The 17,972-nt window shown below is 35.7% G+C and overlaps 1 protein-coding gene across 1 annotated transcript in view; it reads right to left on the bottom strand.

Moving 5' to 3' along the window:
• The window catches only part of LOC150096686 (tRNA wybutosine-synthesizing protein 2 homolog), a 60,097-nt gene that overhangs the window by 18,109 nt on the left and 24,016 nt on the right, over window positions 1-17,972 (bottom strand). Inside the window, exons 2-3 of the mRNA XM_090408332.1 lie at window positions 13,227-13,603; window positions 6,334-6,484 (exon numbers count right to left, since the gene is read on the bottom strand). Coding sequence (XP_090264458.1) covers window positions 6,334-6,484; window positions 13,227-13,603 — 528 coding nt within the window. The remainder of the gene's footprint in view (window positions 1-6,333; window positions 6,485-13,226; window positions 13,604-17,972) is intronic.

The following is a 17,972-nucleotide window of genomic DNA, read 5'->3' as shown; positions in this document are numbered from 1 at the left end:
AGATGAAATTCAATCTGAAATGCTGAAAAAAGGACAGTGTAAAAACTTCTCAGTGGATACACTACAAAAAATGCCAGATGATGCAGTGTAACCACATACAGAAATCTGGACTTGGCAACCCCATATTCAGCATGTTCCACACCAATTTTCACTTCAACTTTTCTTAGTCATATTTAAGTATGCTTTAAATTATTCCCAGAAAATTCAGATTTCTCTGCAAGATTCACATCCCATCTTCCCATTCCTTTTAAGCTCAATAGCCTGTCATGGTCAAGTAACTCTGCTTCTTTTATGACAGGGCAGTTAGGATTAACTGCATCAACTATGTTTGTAAATTGAATTTGTTCTTCTGGCCTAATGTCTGTTTTTCAGAATGAAAAATCCAAGTTTCCAGAAGAAAAAATCTTTTCACCTCTGTATGAGACCAGTTAATACATCATCACTTGAAAAGCCCTGATAAAGGTTCATGTCCTGGAGAGGATTTAAACTCAGTCTTTCCAACCAAAGTCATCGTGATATTGACCGAGTTATAGAGGCTCACTATTTCATTTATTTGAACAGTATTTTTACAATTGAAGAATAATAATAAGAGAATAATATTTATTTATTTAATTTATTTGCTGATATTTCACTGGTGTTATACACAGCATCTTCAGAGCACAAAGAACAGTTTGTCACAGTATGCAAACAGCAATAATGAGTCCACAATGGAGAAACATTAAAAATTGTAATGGACAATACAAAGAACTAAAGTCCTAATTGATGCCATCTATTGCTATATAAGGAGAGAGTTAATAAGTATTAATTTGATCTTAAAATGACTGTCTCTCAAGTTTTTGGTAAATTGATACAGCTATCCTCACTGAGGGTTTGGAAGATGTTTTAAAGCTGCTGCTGATTACAAAAACAGTCTCTCTGACTTATGACTTCTGAGTAGCATTTTTGTTTTTTTCCATTCAGCTTCAAACACTCCTGGATGTGATATAGAAGAGTTTGGCGTGAGGTGAATGGATAAGGGTTGTCAATTTGATATGTGGATTAAATGTGGTGAGGAGCTGATATTTATTAAGCGCTCTGGATATCTTTTCGAATGTCGCCCCGAAAATATGGGATGGTAACAGTTCTGCTATGGCCTCATGTATTAAGTGACAAAGGGGATTTGAGGAGGGCATTTAGTATTTTTTTGGGTGGAGGGGATTATAGCCACTGGCTAAAAAGGTGTGGCACAGGTAAGAAGTTTAGTGTTAAAAGCATTATCATTAGAAGAGATGGCTCTGGCTATGTGAGTTAGTGTTTTAGGATACCATATTGTTCAGCTGGATGTGTGATAGTTTGTGCAAATACCTTCCAGTATGTGTGGGTTTTGTATAAAGAGAAAATGATAACGAACCATTAGGAAGGCATGTGACTAATATATAGGAGTTTTCCATTGCAAAATGGATTTTAGAGTGTTGTTGGCAATGTAAATACAATAAAAATGTCTTTAATGTGCCTGGACCATGCAGCCAAACAGCAAACACATCAACATAGCATAACCAAACCACTGGTTTGAGAGTGGCTGTGTTGATTGCTTGGTTCTTTTAGTGTTCTATGTAGAAATTGGCTAAAGGGAGGAGCCCATGGCTGTCCCTTCTAGTTGTTTATATATCTTCCCTTTCCATGTGAAATAACCAGCATGTACTTTAAATTTGCATAATTCAAATATGTCTGGTGGTGTGTGTGTGGAGGAATGTGACTAACAAATTAAAGGTCTCAGTTAATGGTACATTGGTGAATAGCAAAGTAATATTGAAACTAATTATTATGCCTGAACTTTTTAAAAATACGGTCTTTTAATATGCTTTTTAGGTGAACAGAATTTCTTATAAATGAGGAAGTATTACCTGTGGAAGGGAGGCTAGTAATTTAGCCAAATGTTTAGCAAGTTTTTATGTGAGACTGTTTATACTATCTAAAATTGGGCCTATGGGTGTAATATTGTTTATGAATTTTTAGTGCTCCATATATTTTGTGTAATGTCTTACATGAAAAGGATAGTTTTTGTTCAGATTCTTTAGGCCAGGAAGTGACTTTATTCGGTAATTTATGAACTCTTTTCTTTTATTAGTTAAAGGATTATGTTCTATGATTTTATACGTAGACTGATCTTGTAAAAGAATGTTTTCATATTCAGTTTTGATTCATTATCACTGTAGTGATACTTTTGTCTGCGTTGGTTATCACGAGATCGTTATTATTGTATAGCTCTTTTAAGGCATTTATTTCTTTTTTGTAGCATATTGCTTTTGGGAGGTTTGGATTTGGTTAAAATGTTAGCTACATTGAGATGTTATCAGCTATAACTGGAGGCAGTCCATATATTCCACGATCCAAAGAAGCTATTATTTCCACTTTTGGAACTTGTCTAGTTGTGACGGCAAAGTTATGACCACCACTTAACATCCTAACAGCTTCTTCCAACAGGACTATTGATGATAATTTTACCATGACACAAAATGATTTATAACATACTTAAGAAAAGTTGTTGAATGACAAATTGGTGAGAAACAAGCTGGATTTTAATGGATAGTGCATGCACAGATTTTGAATCTATGTGGTGTGAAGTTGAAATTAACAGGATAGTATATCTAACAGGATGCTGTTACAGGACAGGAAACATAGAGAATACTGATTGCAAAATGTTTAAGCAAACTGGGCATGTAAAAAAAAGAAAGTAATCGTGATGGGAGTTTTTAATTACAGGAATATAGAATGGAAGGAGGAGATAGTGTATGGGAACAAGGAGAGCAAGTTTCTGAGAGATAAATATTCTAAGCAGCATGTGACTGAAGCAACTAGAGGTTTTAATGTTTTGGATTTGGTGATAACTTCAAGATGTAGCTGTTAATGAGGTGTTGAGCCACCAATTGGCAAGAGTGATCATGAGGTACATGTTTGGGAAGTGGTGAAACAAGAAAAGGTTACTGCCAAAAATGGATATATGTGGAAGTATAAGCAGGTGATTATAGGAAACTTAGTAGTCAATTAGCATCAGTACACTAGGTAGAAGAGCTGAGCAGAAAAGATGTTGACGGTGCATGGAAATTCACAAGGCAGTATTTAACAAAGGCAATGTATAAACTGCACACCAAGGGCTAAGCGAGTAAATAGAGTAGGAGTGAAATGGATGATGAACTCGAGCAAGCTGTGTTGGAAAAGAAAATGCTATGGAGGAGATACAAGACATTTGGTGGCAAATGGATCCATGAAGAGTATAAAGTGCAGACTAGGAAGGTGACAAGCATGGTAAAGAAAGAAAGAAAGAAAGAAAAGGTGCAGTATGAGAGGAGATTGGCTGGTCAGGCCAAAGTTAACTCAAGGGAATTTTTCTGCTATATGACAAGCGAGAGAAAGAATAATTATGGCAGGTTGACACTAGTGGATAGTCATGACAGAAGAATAACAGTTACAAAGAATATAGTGGAATTATTGAATGAGCACTTTATCAATATATCATACTGGTGTAAATGATGCAGTGCAATATATAGAAGAGAGGAAAGCATTAGAAGAATTGGAGGTGTTGATTGGGTTAGATGTTAATAAGGCCATGGGAATGGATGACATATCACATATTCTTAAGGAATGTGCACAACAGTTGGCTATGTCCTTGACCTGGTTATTTAATGAAAGTCTTGCGGTGGGTAGGGTTCCTAAGGAGTGGAAAGAAGACAAAATAGTACCAATCCACAAGCATGGTTCTAGGACAGAAGTTTCCAATTACAGACCAGTATGTATAACTGCAGTTGTGGTGAAGGTGTTAGAGAGATTTGGTTAGGAATAGAATACAGGATTGGGTTAATGGACATGACATTCTTTATTATGGTCAGCATGGATTTGTAAACGGTAGGTCCTGTTTTAGCAATTTACTTGCATTTTATGACAAGGTAACAAGTGTGTTAGATAAGGGAGAATCATATACAGTGATATTCTTGGACTTTGCAAAAGCATTTGATAGATTACTACACGATAAGTTGATGTACTGCAGAGGATGGAAATAGATAGTATATTGGTTAGATGGATTGGAGATTGACCCTCTGAATGATACCAGCAAGTTGTGTATGATGGAGTAGTGTCTCAAAAAAGGAGCGTAACCAGTGGCATGCCCCAGGGTTCTGTTCTTGGCCCCTGCTGTTTAACCTTTTTTGGAAATGATATATCATGTGGACTAACTGAGAATATTCAGTTGTTTGCTGATGATGCAATTTTAGGGCAAATTATAAGTAGCACTGCTGATGTTAATTCCCTTCAGGAAGATTTGAATAGACTTTGACTTGAAAAGGAGTAGAGTTGCAGTTTTAATATTAATAAGTGCAAGGTATTGCATCTTGGAATGCAGGCTGTGTACTATACTGATGGTGCATACTGCAGGAAGTGGATGAAATTCGAGATTTGGGAATGATGGTTGACAGTAAACTAAAGTTTAGAGGGTTTAGAAGTTTAAAGTTAAAGTTATTATAAGAAGTACTCTAACATGTAAGGATAAGGAAGTGGTTATGCCACTGTATAAAGCACTGGTCAGACCAGGGACTATTGTGGGCTCAAATTTGGTCATCTGGTTTTCAGTGTTATGTGGAAACATTGGAGAGGGCCCAGAGATGAGTGACTAAGACAATATCAGAACTTTGGAATGCTGCCTATGGAGAGAGGTTGAAGAAATGTGGATTGTAGACTTGTAGGTGGATAGGAGGAAAAGAGGTGATATGATAGAGACATTTAAATTAGTGAGAGGATTTTATTGGATTAATCCAGATGGGATTATAAAAAGAGTAGAAGGCAAGAGGGGGGAAAAACCACATGCCATCCCTGGAAGTAATGTAAGAGAGTGGTGAAGAGGATTGTGAGGAGTAGATTTTCACATGGACAATTGTCAGTGAATGCAACGCATTATCAGAATGTGTTGTTAATGCAAGGAGTGTTAAGGATTTTAAGATTCAGTATGATAAATATGTTGTCAGTTGAATGAACCTCCATTAAAAGTCTCCATGGAGAGTGGAAATATATTATTATTATTTCGGGCAACTCCAACGAGTCGACAGACTCATCGAGGGAGGCCCTAACATCATGTCAAGAACAACTATTCGACATTCACACAGTATCTATCATACCTCGCCTTGAACTCATTCACAGACTCTGGCAGCTTATTCCACTCGTTCACCACTCTCCAAGTAAAAAACCTAGCTCTATAACACCCTTGCTAACCACATTTTTGCCCAGCTTCCATGTATGGCCCCTAGTCCTCCCACCACCAGTCCTATTCTCAAAAATATCTTCCGAATTAATCTTACAGAAACCCTTCAGTAATTTGAATGTCTCAATCATATCACCTCTTTTCCGCCTATCAACCAATTTTTGCAACCCGCAAATCTTCAACCTGTTCTCATAAAGTTCATTCCATAGACCTGCTATCATCTTGGTCACTCGTCTCTGGAGCCTCTCCACCTCCTCCCCATTAAGAAGAAACCCCGGCACCCATATCTGGGCACAGTAGTCTAGATGGGGTCTTATCAAGGCTCAATACAGAGGAACAATAACTTGTTTGTCTCTGCTTGTTAAAGTATTTTTCAGCAACCAAGTGATTTGATGAGCTGATTTAGCCACTTCTGCGATGTGCCTCCTAAACTTCAACTTCCTATCCACCAACACTCCCAAATCCCTGGCCTCATCAATCTCTTGGAGTACAGTTTCCACCAATGTGATATACTGCTGCTAATCTTTTCACCCCAAAATGCATAACCTTACACTTTGCCACATTAAATCGACATCCATTTTCCTTAGCCCAGTCCTCCAAACTATCCAAATCATCTTTTATCATATTAATATAATAATAACAATAGTAATAATAATTAACAAAATAGGCATTGTCAAGTTCAGATTTTTTTACCTTACAAGAATAAGATTTCTGCTTTAAAAAAAAGCATATCATATGGTATCCAGAAAAATATTCTTCAGTTCCATTTAAAAGTGAAGAAAATAGTTTGATGTTTCATTAGGTAAGAAGTAAGGCTTTTAGCTTCTAGCACAAATCGTAATTTGTGCTAGAATATCATAATTCTTAGTAAATCCCTTGACGATATTCGCAAGAAAATGATAATAACAAATATAAAAATATGTCTATGGGCAGATTTTAGTTCTCTACACTATAAACTTCTCATCCATGTGAGCTATAAGTTTGCTACCTTTATTATGTAAGAATGGCAGAAAAATAAAAAGCTTCTTGTCCAACATGGTAGTGCAAATCCCTAAAAAGTATCTGTCCTAATCAGAATAGAAAGCAATATACACAACTATACTTACTTAATGTTATTATCGACATGTACCACATAACCATTACTGCCTTTTAAAATTTCCACTTGTGGAGTACGAAAAAGATCATTATTTATATTTTTCTTGATTGCCACCCTTTTGCACTTCAGAGCATGACTAACAGTGTCCCATACTTGGCTACCTTGGACAAAAAAAAGATTATATGAAATTATGGCCTTAATAAAAAGATCTCTGTTATAAAATAATCACATGATAATCAAGTGAAATGATTTCAAACAATCATAAACAGCTGTGTTTTCACAATAACATTCCTTTACAAGAACATCATTCATCGATCAGTGCAAGTGAACTTAGAGCCATTTTAGGCTTGTTAACAGTATTTGTAAAAAATACTTGTATAATGTTGTAATTTTGCACTATGCCATCTTACACTAAAATGATTCAGTGTAAACTGAATTTGAGATGACTTATGACTGAAATCAAAATTAAGATGGATAAACAAATTTTAGTACAGATCCTTAACATTAAATTTCAATAAAATCTATAAAGCCAGAACAGAGGAATGACTAGATGGACAAAATAAATCTAACTGGTGCTACTGCATGAGAGGCAGGAAAGCATATAAAGATATATTATTAATATTATTATTTCGGTAACTTCCATGGAGTCAAAAGACTCATCATGGGAGACTCACTCAACCAGCAACACATCTTTCATAATGAGCTTTGAAGTTATTCAGTTATTCCTGAATTCACAATGCACTCTGGCAATGCTTCCACTTACCAACAACTCTCCACATAAAATATGTACTCCTCATACCCTTCTTTACCACATCTTTATACAACTTCCAGGGATGGCCTCTTGTTCTTCCCATCTTAACATCCATTTGTTTTATAATTCTTTCTGTATTAATCTGGTAGAATTCCTTAACCAACTTAAAGGTTCAATTAATCAATCCCTTAACCAAATTAAAGACAGTACTAACAGAAGAAATGGAAGTTAAAAACAGAAGAAAAGAGTACTGTGAGGAACTGTACAGCAGAGAGGATAAGGAAAATGTGGAAGTGCCCTCTTACCAAGAAAATTTCGATTTGGAACCTCCTCCTCCACTTAGGCATGAGGTTGAAGAAGCAATTAAACAGCTTAACAACAATAAGCCCCAAGTGCAGTTCGAATCCCAACAGTTAATTAAGGCCACATGGGATGGAGGTATATGAGTGTTTCATAGAATGATTACAAGAATATGGGAGACAGGATCATGGCCTAGAGATTAGACGTCAGTCTTCATATCACTGCACAAGAAGGGAGGTATGAAGGATTGCAAGAACTGTAGAACTATTAGTTTAATCTCTCATACAAGCAAGATTTTATTAAAGATCATTCTATATAGGATTGAGCCCAAAGTTGAGGTAGAGATGTCTGAGTAACAAGCAAGTTTTAAGAAAGGAAAGGATATCAAAGATCTGATCCTTTGCCTTAGAGAGATCATTGAAAAGTATAAAGAATTTAGACTTCCTATGATAATGTGTTTCACAGACTACTCCAAAGCGTCTGACTGCATCCAGCCTATGAAACTGTGGGAAGTAATGAAATTAATGAATTTTCCTTAACACATTTTCAGGCTGATAGCTAACCTGTACAATGAGCAGGAAGCCACAGTAAGAAGAGGTGTTGGATTGACTGAATGGCTTCAGGTCAGCAAGGATTACTTTCTCCTCGCTTGTTTAGTATCTATGCTGAGGACATTATGCGTAAAGTACTGGATGAGCATAATACAGGAATTAGGATAGGTGGCAGATTGATCAGTAACCTTAGGTACACTGATGATTCAGTTTATTATTATTATCCCATGGTATTATTACACCAGATAACAGAGATCAAATTCATGTATTTTATACAGCACCTTTTCTGGGTTGTTATAAAGTTCCCATTTAGAACTATTCATACAATTTAGTAAGTGCATTGGTGATGCTTCCTCGATGTTACAGTGTTTGCAGATGGGGAAGACTTTTATGCCATTACTAAACTTGATTGGTCTTGTGTCTGATCTTGAGGTGAGAGATCATGGTAGTGGCACAGTGATTAAACTTCGAGTCAATGGTTTTTTTTGTTGAATACCAGTGATGAGTCATGTCCTGGAGAATCATTTTTTTTGTGCTTTCTTTTTGAGTAGTTTTAAAAAGATCAAAATCTGTGGTATCACTTGATGTTGCAGCCATTTTTGCTACTTCATCTGCAGTTTCATTTCCCTTTAATCCCACATGGGATGGAATCCACTGGAAAATTATTTCGGAATCCTTACGTAGTTTGTTTATGTTTTTTGCTATGTCTCTAAGTATTTCTTGATGGCTAGTGTAGCAGTTCTTAATAGCTTGAAGGGCTGCTAAGGAATCTGTGAAAAATATAAATTCCTTTGGGTTTTGTTTATCCAAATGTTGCAGTGCTATGTTAATGGCTATTAATTCTGCATGGAAATTAATTGCAGAAAATTCACAAATTTTTTGGATGAACTGAAAAAAGGTTTCCATACAACCTAAAGATTTAATGGCAAGTTTCAATATTGAATCACTTTTCACTTATGTACTTCTAGAAGACATTTCATCATGCTCTCACAAGCCTTTCCACTGGATATAGTGAAATTATTCAACTTAGTCATTCACTCTGGTTATTTTCTTTGTCAAAACAGAACCTACAGATGAGTTGAAGGAATTGCCATGGTAAGTTCACTCTTGTCAACTTCTATTTGGAATATTTAGAAGACATCCTTTTCTCATCCATACAGTCTCAGCCTTCATTTCGTGTACATTATATATTTTTTGCAATAGACATTTTTGCAATCTGGCCTCACAACAAAGATATGTTACCTGCCTTTCTAGCAAGCATAAACAATCTGCATTCATGAATTAATTTTACTATGGAAACAGAAAAAGAAAACAAATATCCTTCTTAGACATCCTATTCCTCTGCTCATCATCAGGTGAACTAATCACTTCCATTTATCGAAAGCTTACCTTCAATGGACATTACATTCAACAGCAACTGACTCACTATCTCTCTCTCTCTCAAAAGATTAGAGTTATCACAACTTTATTAGAATGTGCTCACATTATTTGCTCTATGCTGTAATAACTGCAGTAAGAACTTTTAAACATTAAATGATATATAAAAACTCAATAGTTTATCACAGAGAACCATACATCTTTTGGATTCCTATATTCCTAACTCAAATAATAAGGAAACAAGTATGCAGAGTCCCTATTCCATACATTTCTAGCATCTCAGAACCAATTTCTAGAATTCTTAAGTACAATTTAGTGGCTACATTTATTCCAATCAACAGACTATCATTATGGTTCTCATCTTCTAAAGATAAACATTCCCCTCTTGCTCTTCTTGGCATCTACCAAGTTCTTTGTGTCACCGTTCATATTTTGGACAAACTGGACATTCAGTAGAAAAAAAGAATACAAGAACATCAGCTTTATATCAACAATAGGAAATCCAAGAAATTGGGTCTTGCAAAACATGGAATAGGTCAGACCACAATTTAAAGAAATTGACAAAGCCTTATTTCATCATCCGCACTTGAATTGGAATGACTACCACTGAGTATCAAAGATATTGGAGAGTTATTTTAATTAATGATAATTAAAAGAATCAATAAAATCCATTATTTGCATTCTACTTTGTATAAAACTACTTAAAAATTTTTTACCAATGGAACTGATTGTCGTTAAACTGAATGAATGTGACTGAATAAGGCTAGTTTAAAACATGCAGTGCCACCCTGTCTGGATGTTAATTCTTGATTTAGCTATCATTTCTCTGCTCTTATTGTCACTGGGGTTTGATTCTTGGAGGAGTGCCATATGTATCAATGTACTTCAACCTATGGGAACTATTTCCTGGAAACATGCTTTGTCTACCTGATTGCTGATTTTATTATCATGCAATGTTAAATGTTTTTATATGTAAATGTCATTGCTATTCTGTAATAGTGGTAGTATTTTATTATTATTATCTCAAGACCAAATGGAGTAAAGACTCATCTAGGAGGTCCTTTTGTCATACACACACCTTAAACATACTGAAATTCTTGCAGACACTACGCTCTCAGGCAAGGTATTCCAATCATTCACAACTCTGCATGCAAAAAACCTGCTTCTCACTCCCTTCTTATACAACTTCCAGGAATGACCTCTGGTTCTCTCCTGATTTCCCACCATTTTCTGGTAAACCTCTCCAACATTGAACCTATAACAACCCCTTACTAACTTGTAGGTCTCTATCATATTACCCCTCATCCTCCTATTCACTAGACCCTGTAAATTACATCTTCTCAACCTTTCTTCATATTTGACATTCTAGAGAAAAGAAATTACCTTAGTCAGTGTCACTTCTGGACCCTTTCCAACATCTCGTCATCCTTTTTGAAAACCAGGTGACCAAATCTGTGCACAGTAGTCTATGTGTGTGTGGCCTAATCAAAGCTCTATACAATGGAACAAGAATATCCTTACTTCTGCGAGTCAGTGTCCTCTGCATCATTCCCAGAATTCTTTGTATTGTCCTCACAATTTTGGCAATGTGTCTCCTAAATTTCAGATCCTTATCCGCTATCATCCCAAGATCTCTTACTTCCTACACCTCCAGCAATATATCCCCACCAAGCATAAATTCTACATTCCATATTTGTTTCCCAAATTTTAAAACCTTACATTTTGCAATACTGAACTCTCATCCCCATTCATGTACCCATTCACTCAATTTATTCACGTCTTTTTGTAAGGCGTGACATCTTCTCTACTCTTCATAGTTCGTCCCAACTTTGCATCATCTGCAAAGTGAAAATCCCCATCCAAATTTTCACCAATATCATTAATATACAGGTTAAACAGCAATGGCCCTAAAACATACCCCCGAGGCACACCACTAGTGACTTTCCTCTTCTGGGATATTGCCCCCCCCATACACAACTTGCTGATACCTATCAGATAGCCAATCTCCGATCCAATGCACTAATCTAATATCCAATCCCATCCGTTCTAGTTTGACTATCAACTTATCATGTGGTAATCTATCAAAATCCTTTGCAAAATGTAAGTATACTACTGTGCATCCCTCTCCTCTGTCCAAGGAAGCCATCACCTTATTGTAATAAGTAAATAGATTACTAAAACATGACCTCCCTTTAGCAAATCCATGATGTCCATCAAAGAAAATATCATTATAATAAATTTTGTTTAATCCTTTATCCAAGTGTGAGCAAACAAAGTTTGCGCCCGAAAATATCTTCAGGACTGAAGATATTTTCAGGCGCAAACTTTGTTTGCAAACACTTGGATAAAGGATTAAACTAAATTTATTATAGTCTAACCAAGTGAAAAATAAACTTTCAGCATAGCATTATAAATGTCTGCAAGGACATGTGCTTTGCATGGTGGGAGATACTGAGACTAGAAGTGATGAGAACTTGGTCCACCTTTGCTCCGAGTTGCCAACAGTTGCACCACCTTGCTTCAGTCCTGAAGATATTTTCAGGTGCAAACTCTGTTTGCTCACACTTGGATAAAGTATTAAACTAAATTTAATATAGTCTAACCAAGTGCAAAATAAACTTCCAATAATACCATTGTTGTCAGCCCAATTCTGGATCCTAGTTCTCACCAGCTTCTCCAACAATTTAACCACAACCTGACACACAGATAGGCCTATAATGCTCGAGATCTATCACCTCCCTTATGAAGAGCGGCACAATCTTGCTCTCCTTCCACTCCTTTGGAACTCAACCCAGTGCAAGACTCATTAAAAAAATATGTCAAGGCAGATGTCAACTCCCTGGCACATTCCTTCAGAATACATGGTGATATATTATCAAGTCCCATAGCCTTATTAACATCAAGTTTGCTCAATTTCCCATACACCTCTTGCTCACTTACAGTCAGTCTCTCCTCCCCATCATCAACTGCTCTCAATCTCTCCATGATGTCACATTCAAAAGAATGAAAGATTTATAAATTATAAGAAACTATGGCAAAGGTACTACTAAAAAAAATCTCCAGGTTCTGTATTTCATTATAACAAAAAAATAAAATAAATAAAAATAGTTAATAAATAAGTTATTAAGTAATAACTTAATAAAATGAAATAAAATGAAGCCTATGGCTCTTTATATTTAAGTTATTAAGTATTTAAACCCCGTCGTGACTTATGAGTCACCTTGTGAAATCTTTAGGCTGGAGAAACATTTCAATGAAGGCTTTTCAAAACAAATCTACCAGAAACTTGTCTAACTAATGTGGCTGAATTTAGGCATCTGGGTTTCTTTATATAATTATACTGAACCTGCATGTCTGCTATAATAATAATAAAAAGAAGAACCCATTCTGTAAAAAGAGCTGAAAAAAATTACATGTGAGAAAATGATGGCACTAGAGTATCAAAGGAACTATAAAAGTTTTCTGATGTACAATCTTTTCTGCAGTGTTTTCTCACCCCCCCCCCTGCCTCAAAGTGTAATTTCAAAACTTTAGTCAAATTTAAAATAATGCACAAAATGTTTTTTTTTTTTCTTTTTGTACATCGATGCACTTTCTTTGAAATGAGTTTTTGTTAAAACAGTTCTTAGAAATAAATTTTCAGGTTTTAAGTTCACTTTGTGAAATGCATAAACACCCACTACAGTATATTTATTTTAATTACCTCTAATTTTGTTGCAGTTGCATATATTTCAATAAAGTTTGAATTGTAGATCTTATATTTAGACCAAAACTGATAGGTTATCAGTTTTGGTGTAAATATAATACAAATTTAATTGCAAATCTGTTTATTTCTGCAAATTTTTATATTCACTAATTAGGATTAAATACAACTTAAAAAAATAATAAATAAAAAACAATCAAATAGAATAAAATAACACCTACCTAATTTTTGCCAAATTTCATTTGTAAATGAAGTAGCAGGAAAAACTATCATGTCACCATGCTGTTCCCAGGATTTTGGAATATCATATGATAAAACATCTTCTGTGTAACCATTAGATTTTAACAAACACCTTAACTCATCCTTTAGGAACTTGTGTGGTATTTTAATTTGCTTTCTTTTAAACAAATTAAGGTCAATATCTTTAATTTGAAAAGATATACCTTTGAATATAAGACAATTTTCTGATGATGATGTAGCTACTTTTTTTAATGCTTCCAAGCAATCAGCGGAAAGAGAAAAAGCTACATAATCAAGATCAATTTTATGTACACCTTGAAAAATGTGTTTACTTCCAATCAACATTTCCAATGATTTCCTAAAAGGAAAAAATATACAAATAACAGTCGATAAAATTAATTGTGTTTGGAATTCTACATATCATTAACTTAAAAAAAAAAATTTCAGAAACTACTAACAGTGATTGATAACTATAGTGGCATTGCCAGCCTGGTTGGCCGAGTGGTTAGCGTATCCACTGTCCAGCCAAAAGGCTGCGGGTTCGAATCCCGCTGTGAGCATGGATGTTTGTGACTGCTGTGGAAGTACTAATGGTGGTGGTGGTAGGCATTAGATGGCATTGGTCTGGTTGCAGTTAGTTGTAGTTGGAGAAGAGTTGTAGAGTAGTTGCCCTCCCTCGATGAGTCTTTGGACTCCCTAGAGGTGTTAAGTAATAATAATAATTATCAAGTAATGTGACAAGCTTAACTCTGACACAAAAAAGTGCACACTTAAGGAAAATGCAGGCAAAGCTGACCAAGTGCAAAAGTATATATTCTTTTTTACTACATGAATCATAGCAAGATTGACAGCTAACAAAGGACAAGTTTTTTTTTTTTATTTTTTAGTATTCTTAATAAAATACTGGACAATTTCATTTGCAACTTCTTACCATATCGTAGGCTTAAGGCATTTCAGTATAGTTCATAAATTTGCTGTCATAGATGTTTTTCTTTCTCTATTTATTGGAGGAGGGAACACACACACACACACACACACACACACACACTGTGTGTGTGTGTGTGTGTGTATATATGACAGAATGATCATCGACTCAGTTAACATACATTGTTTTATGAAGAATTACATGACTAGAACCGAGATTTAAGTAAAAAGGTTTTAATATAAACACACTACTAGTTTTGGCCTGTAACAGCCTTCTTCAGGTGACATTATAAAAGAAAAAACACTAAACATTGAGGGTTAAAAGAGTATGACAGACAGTCTTACTCTTTACACAGACAGTCTTTATACATAATTAGCATGAAACGTTGTAGTTGTATTTGAAGCTGTTCTTTCGTTTGTTGCATTGTTGGGAGAGTGCGTGTTTGCTGCATCACGTGAACGCCAGTACATGATTACAGCTGAATGACTATCTGGGAGGTTGTAGCTTAAGTTGTTATTTAGATGAACAGGATTGAAGATGATTTCTCTAGATTCCACAATTTTTCTCTCTATTTTGTCTCTGCAACGGAAGATGTTAGTAGATTTTTCCCAGCAGACTTTGTGACTTTGGTTATCATCATTAGGATTAGCTGAGAAAAGGATATGACTTGATAATGCACTCGCTCGCTGTCTCTTGTAAGAATGTCTCTCATGTGTTCTTCCATACGCATTTTGACAGATTTGTCTGTCTGCCCGAAATAAGGAATATCGCAGTCACATAATATTTTATATACACCAGGGTATTTGAATTGATGATGACAAGGTTTTGGGTGGCTAATTAAAGAACGGATCTTTGGAAGTGGAGTGAACAAGGTTCTGATATTGTATTTTCTTAGAACTTTTGCTAATTTGATTGAAACAGTACTTATGTAAGGAATAGATATATTGCCTTTGAATCTATTTGTTTCTTCTGAGTGATGTCTAGGAGGATTAAGAAGGAATTTGTCAATGATTTTCTTGGAATATCCATTAACTTCAAAATAAGTTTTCAGATGGTTTATTTCTGTAAGCAGTTCATTTGGGTCATCAAGAAGAGAACGGGCTCTATGTCCCAAGGTGGAAATTATTCCAAGCTTATGAGGAGGGAAATGATGAGACTGTTGATGTGGATGATGTCTTCATTGTTTGGAGCCATGGGCATGAATCCCTTATGGTTTTCCTCGAACATCTCAATAGCCGACATCAAAGTATTAAGTTTACTGCTGAGCTTGAAACGGATAATTCCTTGCCTTTTCTTGATGTCAAACTGACTCGCTCTTCTGGTAAACTAAAAATATCGATATATAGAAAGCCCACACATACCAACAGATATCTGCACAGTCAGTCTCATCATTTCCCTCCTCATAAGCTTGGAATAATTTCTACCTTGAGACATAGAGCCCGTTCTCTTCTTGATGACCCAAATGAACTGCTTGCAGAAATAAACCATCTGAAAACTTCTTTCGAAGTTAATGGATATTCCAAGAAAATCATTGACAAATTCCTTCTTAATCCTCCTAGACATCACTCAGAAGAAACAAATAGATTCAAAGGCAATATATCTATTCCTTACATAAGTACTGTTTCACACAAATTAGCAAAAGTTCTAAGAATATACAATATCAGAACCTTGTTCACTCCACTTCCAAAGATCCATTCCTTAATTAGCCACCCAAAACCTTGTCATCATTAACTCAAATACCCTGGTGTATATAAAACATTATGTGACTGCGATATTCCTCATTTCGGGCAGACAGACAAATCTGTCGAAATGCGTATGGAAGAACACATGAGAGACATTACTTACAAGAGACAGCGAGCGAGTGCATTATCAAGTCATATCCTTTTCTCGGCTAATCCTAATGATGATAACCAAAGTCACAAAGTCTGCTGGGAAAAATCTACTAACATCTTCCGTTGCAGTGACAAAATAGAGAGAAAAATTGTGGAATCTAGAGAAATCATCTTCAATCCTGTTCATCTAAATAACAACTTAAGCTACAACTAGTCATTCAGCTGTAATCATGTACTGGTATTCACGTGATGCAGCAAACACACACTCTCCCAACAATGCAACAAACGAAAGAAAACAGCTTCAAATACAACTACAACGTTTCATGCTAATTATGTATAAAGACTGTCTGTGTTGTTCATACTCTCTTAACCCTCAATGTTTAGTGTTTTTTCTTTTATAATGTCACCTGAAGAAGGCTGTTACAGGCCGAAACTAGTAGTGTGTTTATATTAAAACCTTTTTACTTAAATCTCGGTTCTAGTCATTTAATTCTTCATAAAACTATATATATATATATATATCTAAAATATGCTAACCATATATTCATTGTCACAGCCTCTTGGTTGGAGAGTGAATGGTAGCATATTCACTCTCCAACCATGAGGATGTGGATTTCAATCCCACCACAGACACAAGTGCTATATGAATGTCATAAGGTGAAAAAATGAATTTAATTTAGAAATGTTTTTTTTGCTGTTACTCCACAAGAACAAACCAGATGGGATATAACGACTAACTTTTTTATGAACTATTAGAAGAATTCCTCATGTACCGTAATAACATTCATCCTCTGATTAAATCTACTATTGAATTGCGGATAAACAGGTCTTTACCATTTTTTGATACCCTTGTTGAAGTATCTAAACAGAACATACTAAATTTCTCAGTTTAGAGGAAGCCAAGATGTTACTTACATGTCGCATTCTATCACCATCTAGCTCAGAAAATAGGCATTATTCATTTCCTACAGATAAAACAGCAAGGATACCATGTGAACAAAATAAAGGTTTTCTTCAACTTCCTCAACAGGATCTCTAATTTCCTGAAACTTTCCAAATCTCCCCATCCACTTTTCAAAAAAACCTTGACTACAAAGCTGCAGTCTTGAACACATTAAGGAGGTTGAGAATGAAACAAAACAAATCAGGAATAGCAGCACACATAAATGAAACCAGATATCAAGTATTATGTCAACAAACAAAAATGCTTCACGTAGATTACATATTTTTCTCAAGAGCATTCAATGAATCAGCTGATGATATACATCCTGAACAGTGTAACAAAAAACAAGGGATGATTTTACATCAGATCTGGTCTTTTCTAATTCAACATGACAGGCACATAACAGTTACCAGCAGACCATTATTATTATTATTATTATTCAGATCTCCATGGAGCTAAAAGATTCATTGTGGGAGGTCCTTCCTAAGAAACACAAAGTCTATCAAGACTCATCGAGGGGAGGTCCCCCCCCCTAAGGAACACAAAGTCTATCATACCACTCCTTAACCATTCTCGCTTGCACCACTCCATCAGGCAATACATTCCATGGTTCAACTACCCTCCATGCAAAGAAACCACTCCTCACCTCTTGCTCATGGTTTCCGTATGTAACTTCCAGGGATGGCCTCTTGTCATCACTCCTTCCCACTGTTCAACCAAGCAAAAGAACTCCCCAGTGAACAACCCTGTAACCAAATCCATGTACTGCAACAATCATATCACCTCTCCTTCTATCCACCAACCTCTGCAGTCCACATTCCCTCAGCCAATCCTCATAACTAACATTGTACAGTCCTGAAACCATCTTTGTTATCCGCCTTTGAACCCTTTCCACAGTTAATTTATCCCCTTCAAATCCTAGGGACCAAATCTGAGAACAATAGTCTAAGTGTGGTCTGATCAGGGTCTTATACAATGGAATGATAACTTTTTTATCTCTGCAGGTCAGCGTTCTTCTCATTATTGC

This window comes from Typopeltis vanoorti, chromosome 18 (genome assembly GCF_054136105.1).
Source record: "Typopeltis vanoorti isolate ZY-2024b chromosome 18, IOZ_Tvanoo_1.0, whole genome shotgun sequence".
In the NCBI taxonomy this organism is placed as follows: Eukaryota; Metazoa; Arthropoda; class Arachnida; order Uropygi; family Thelyphonidae; genus Typopeltis; species Typopeltis vanoorti.
This window is presented reverse-complemented; position numbering and strand designations above follow the sequence as displayed.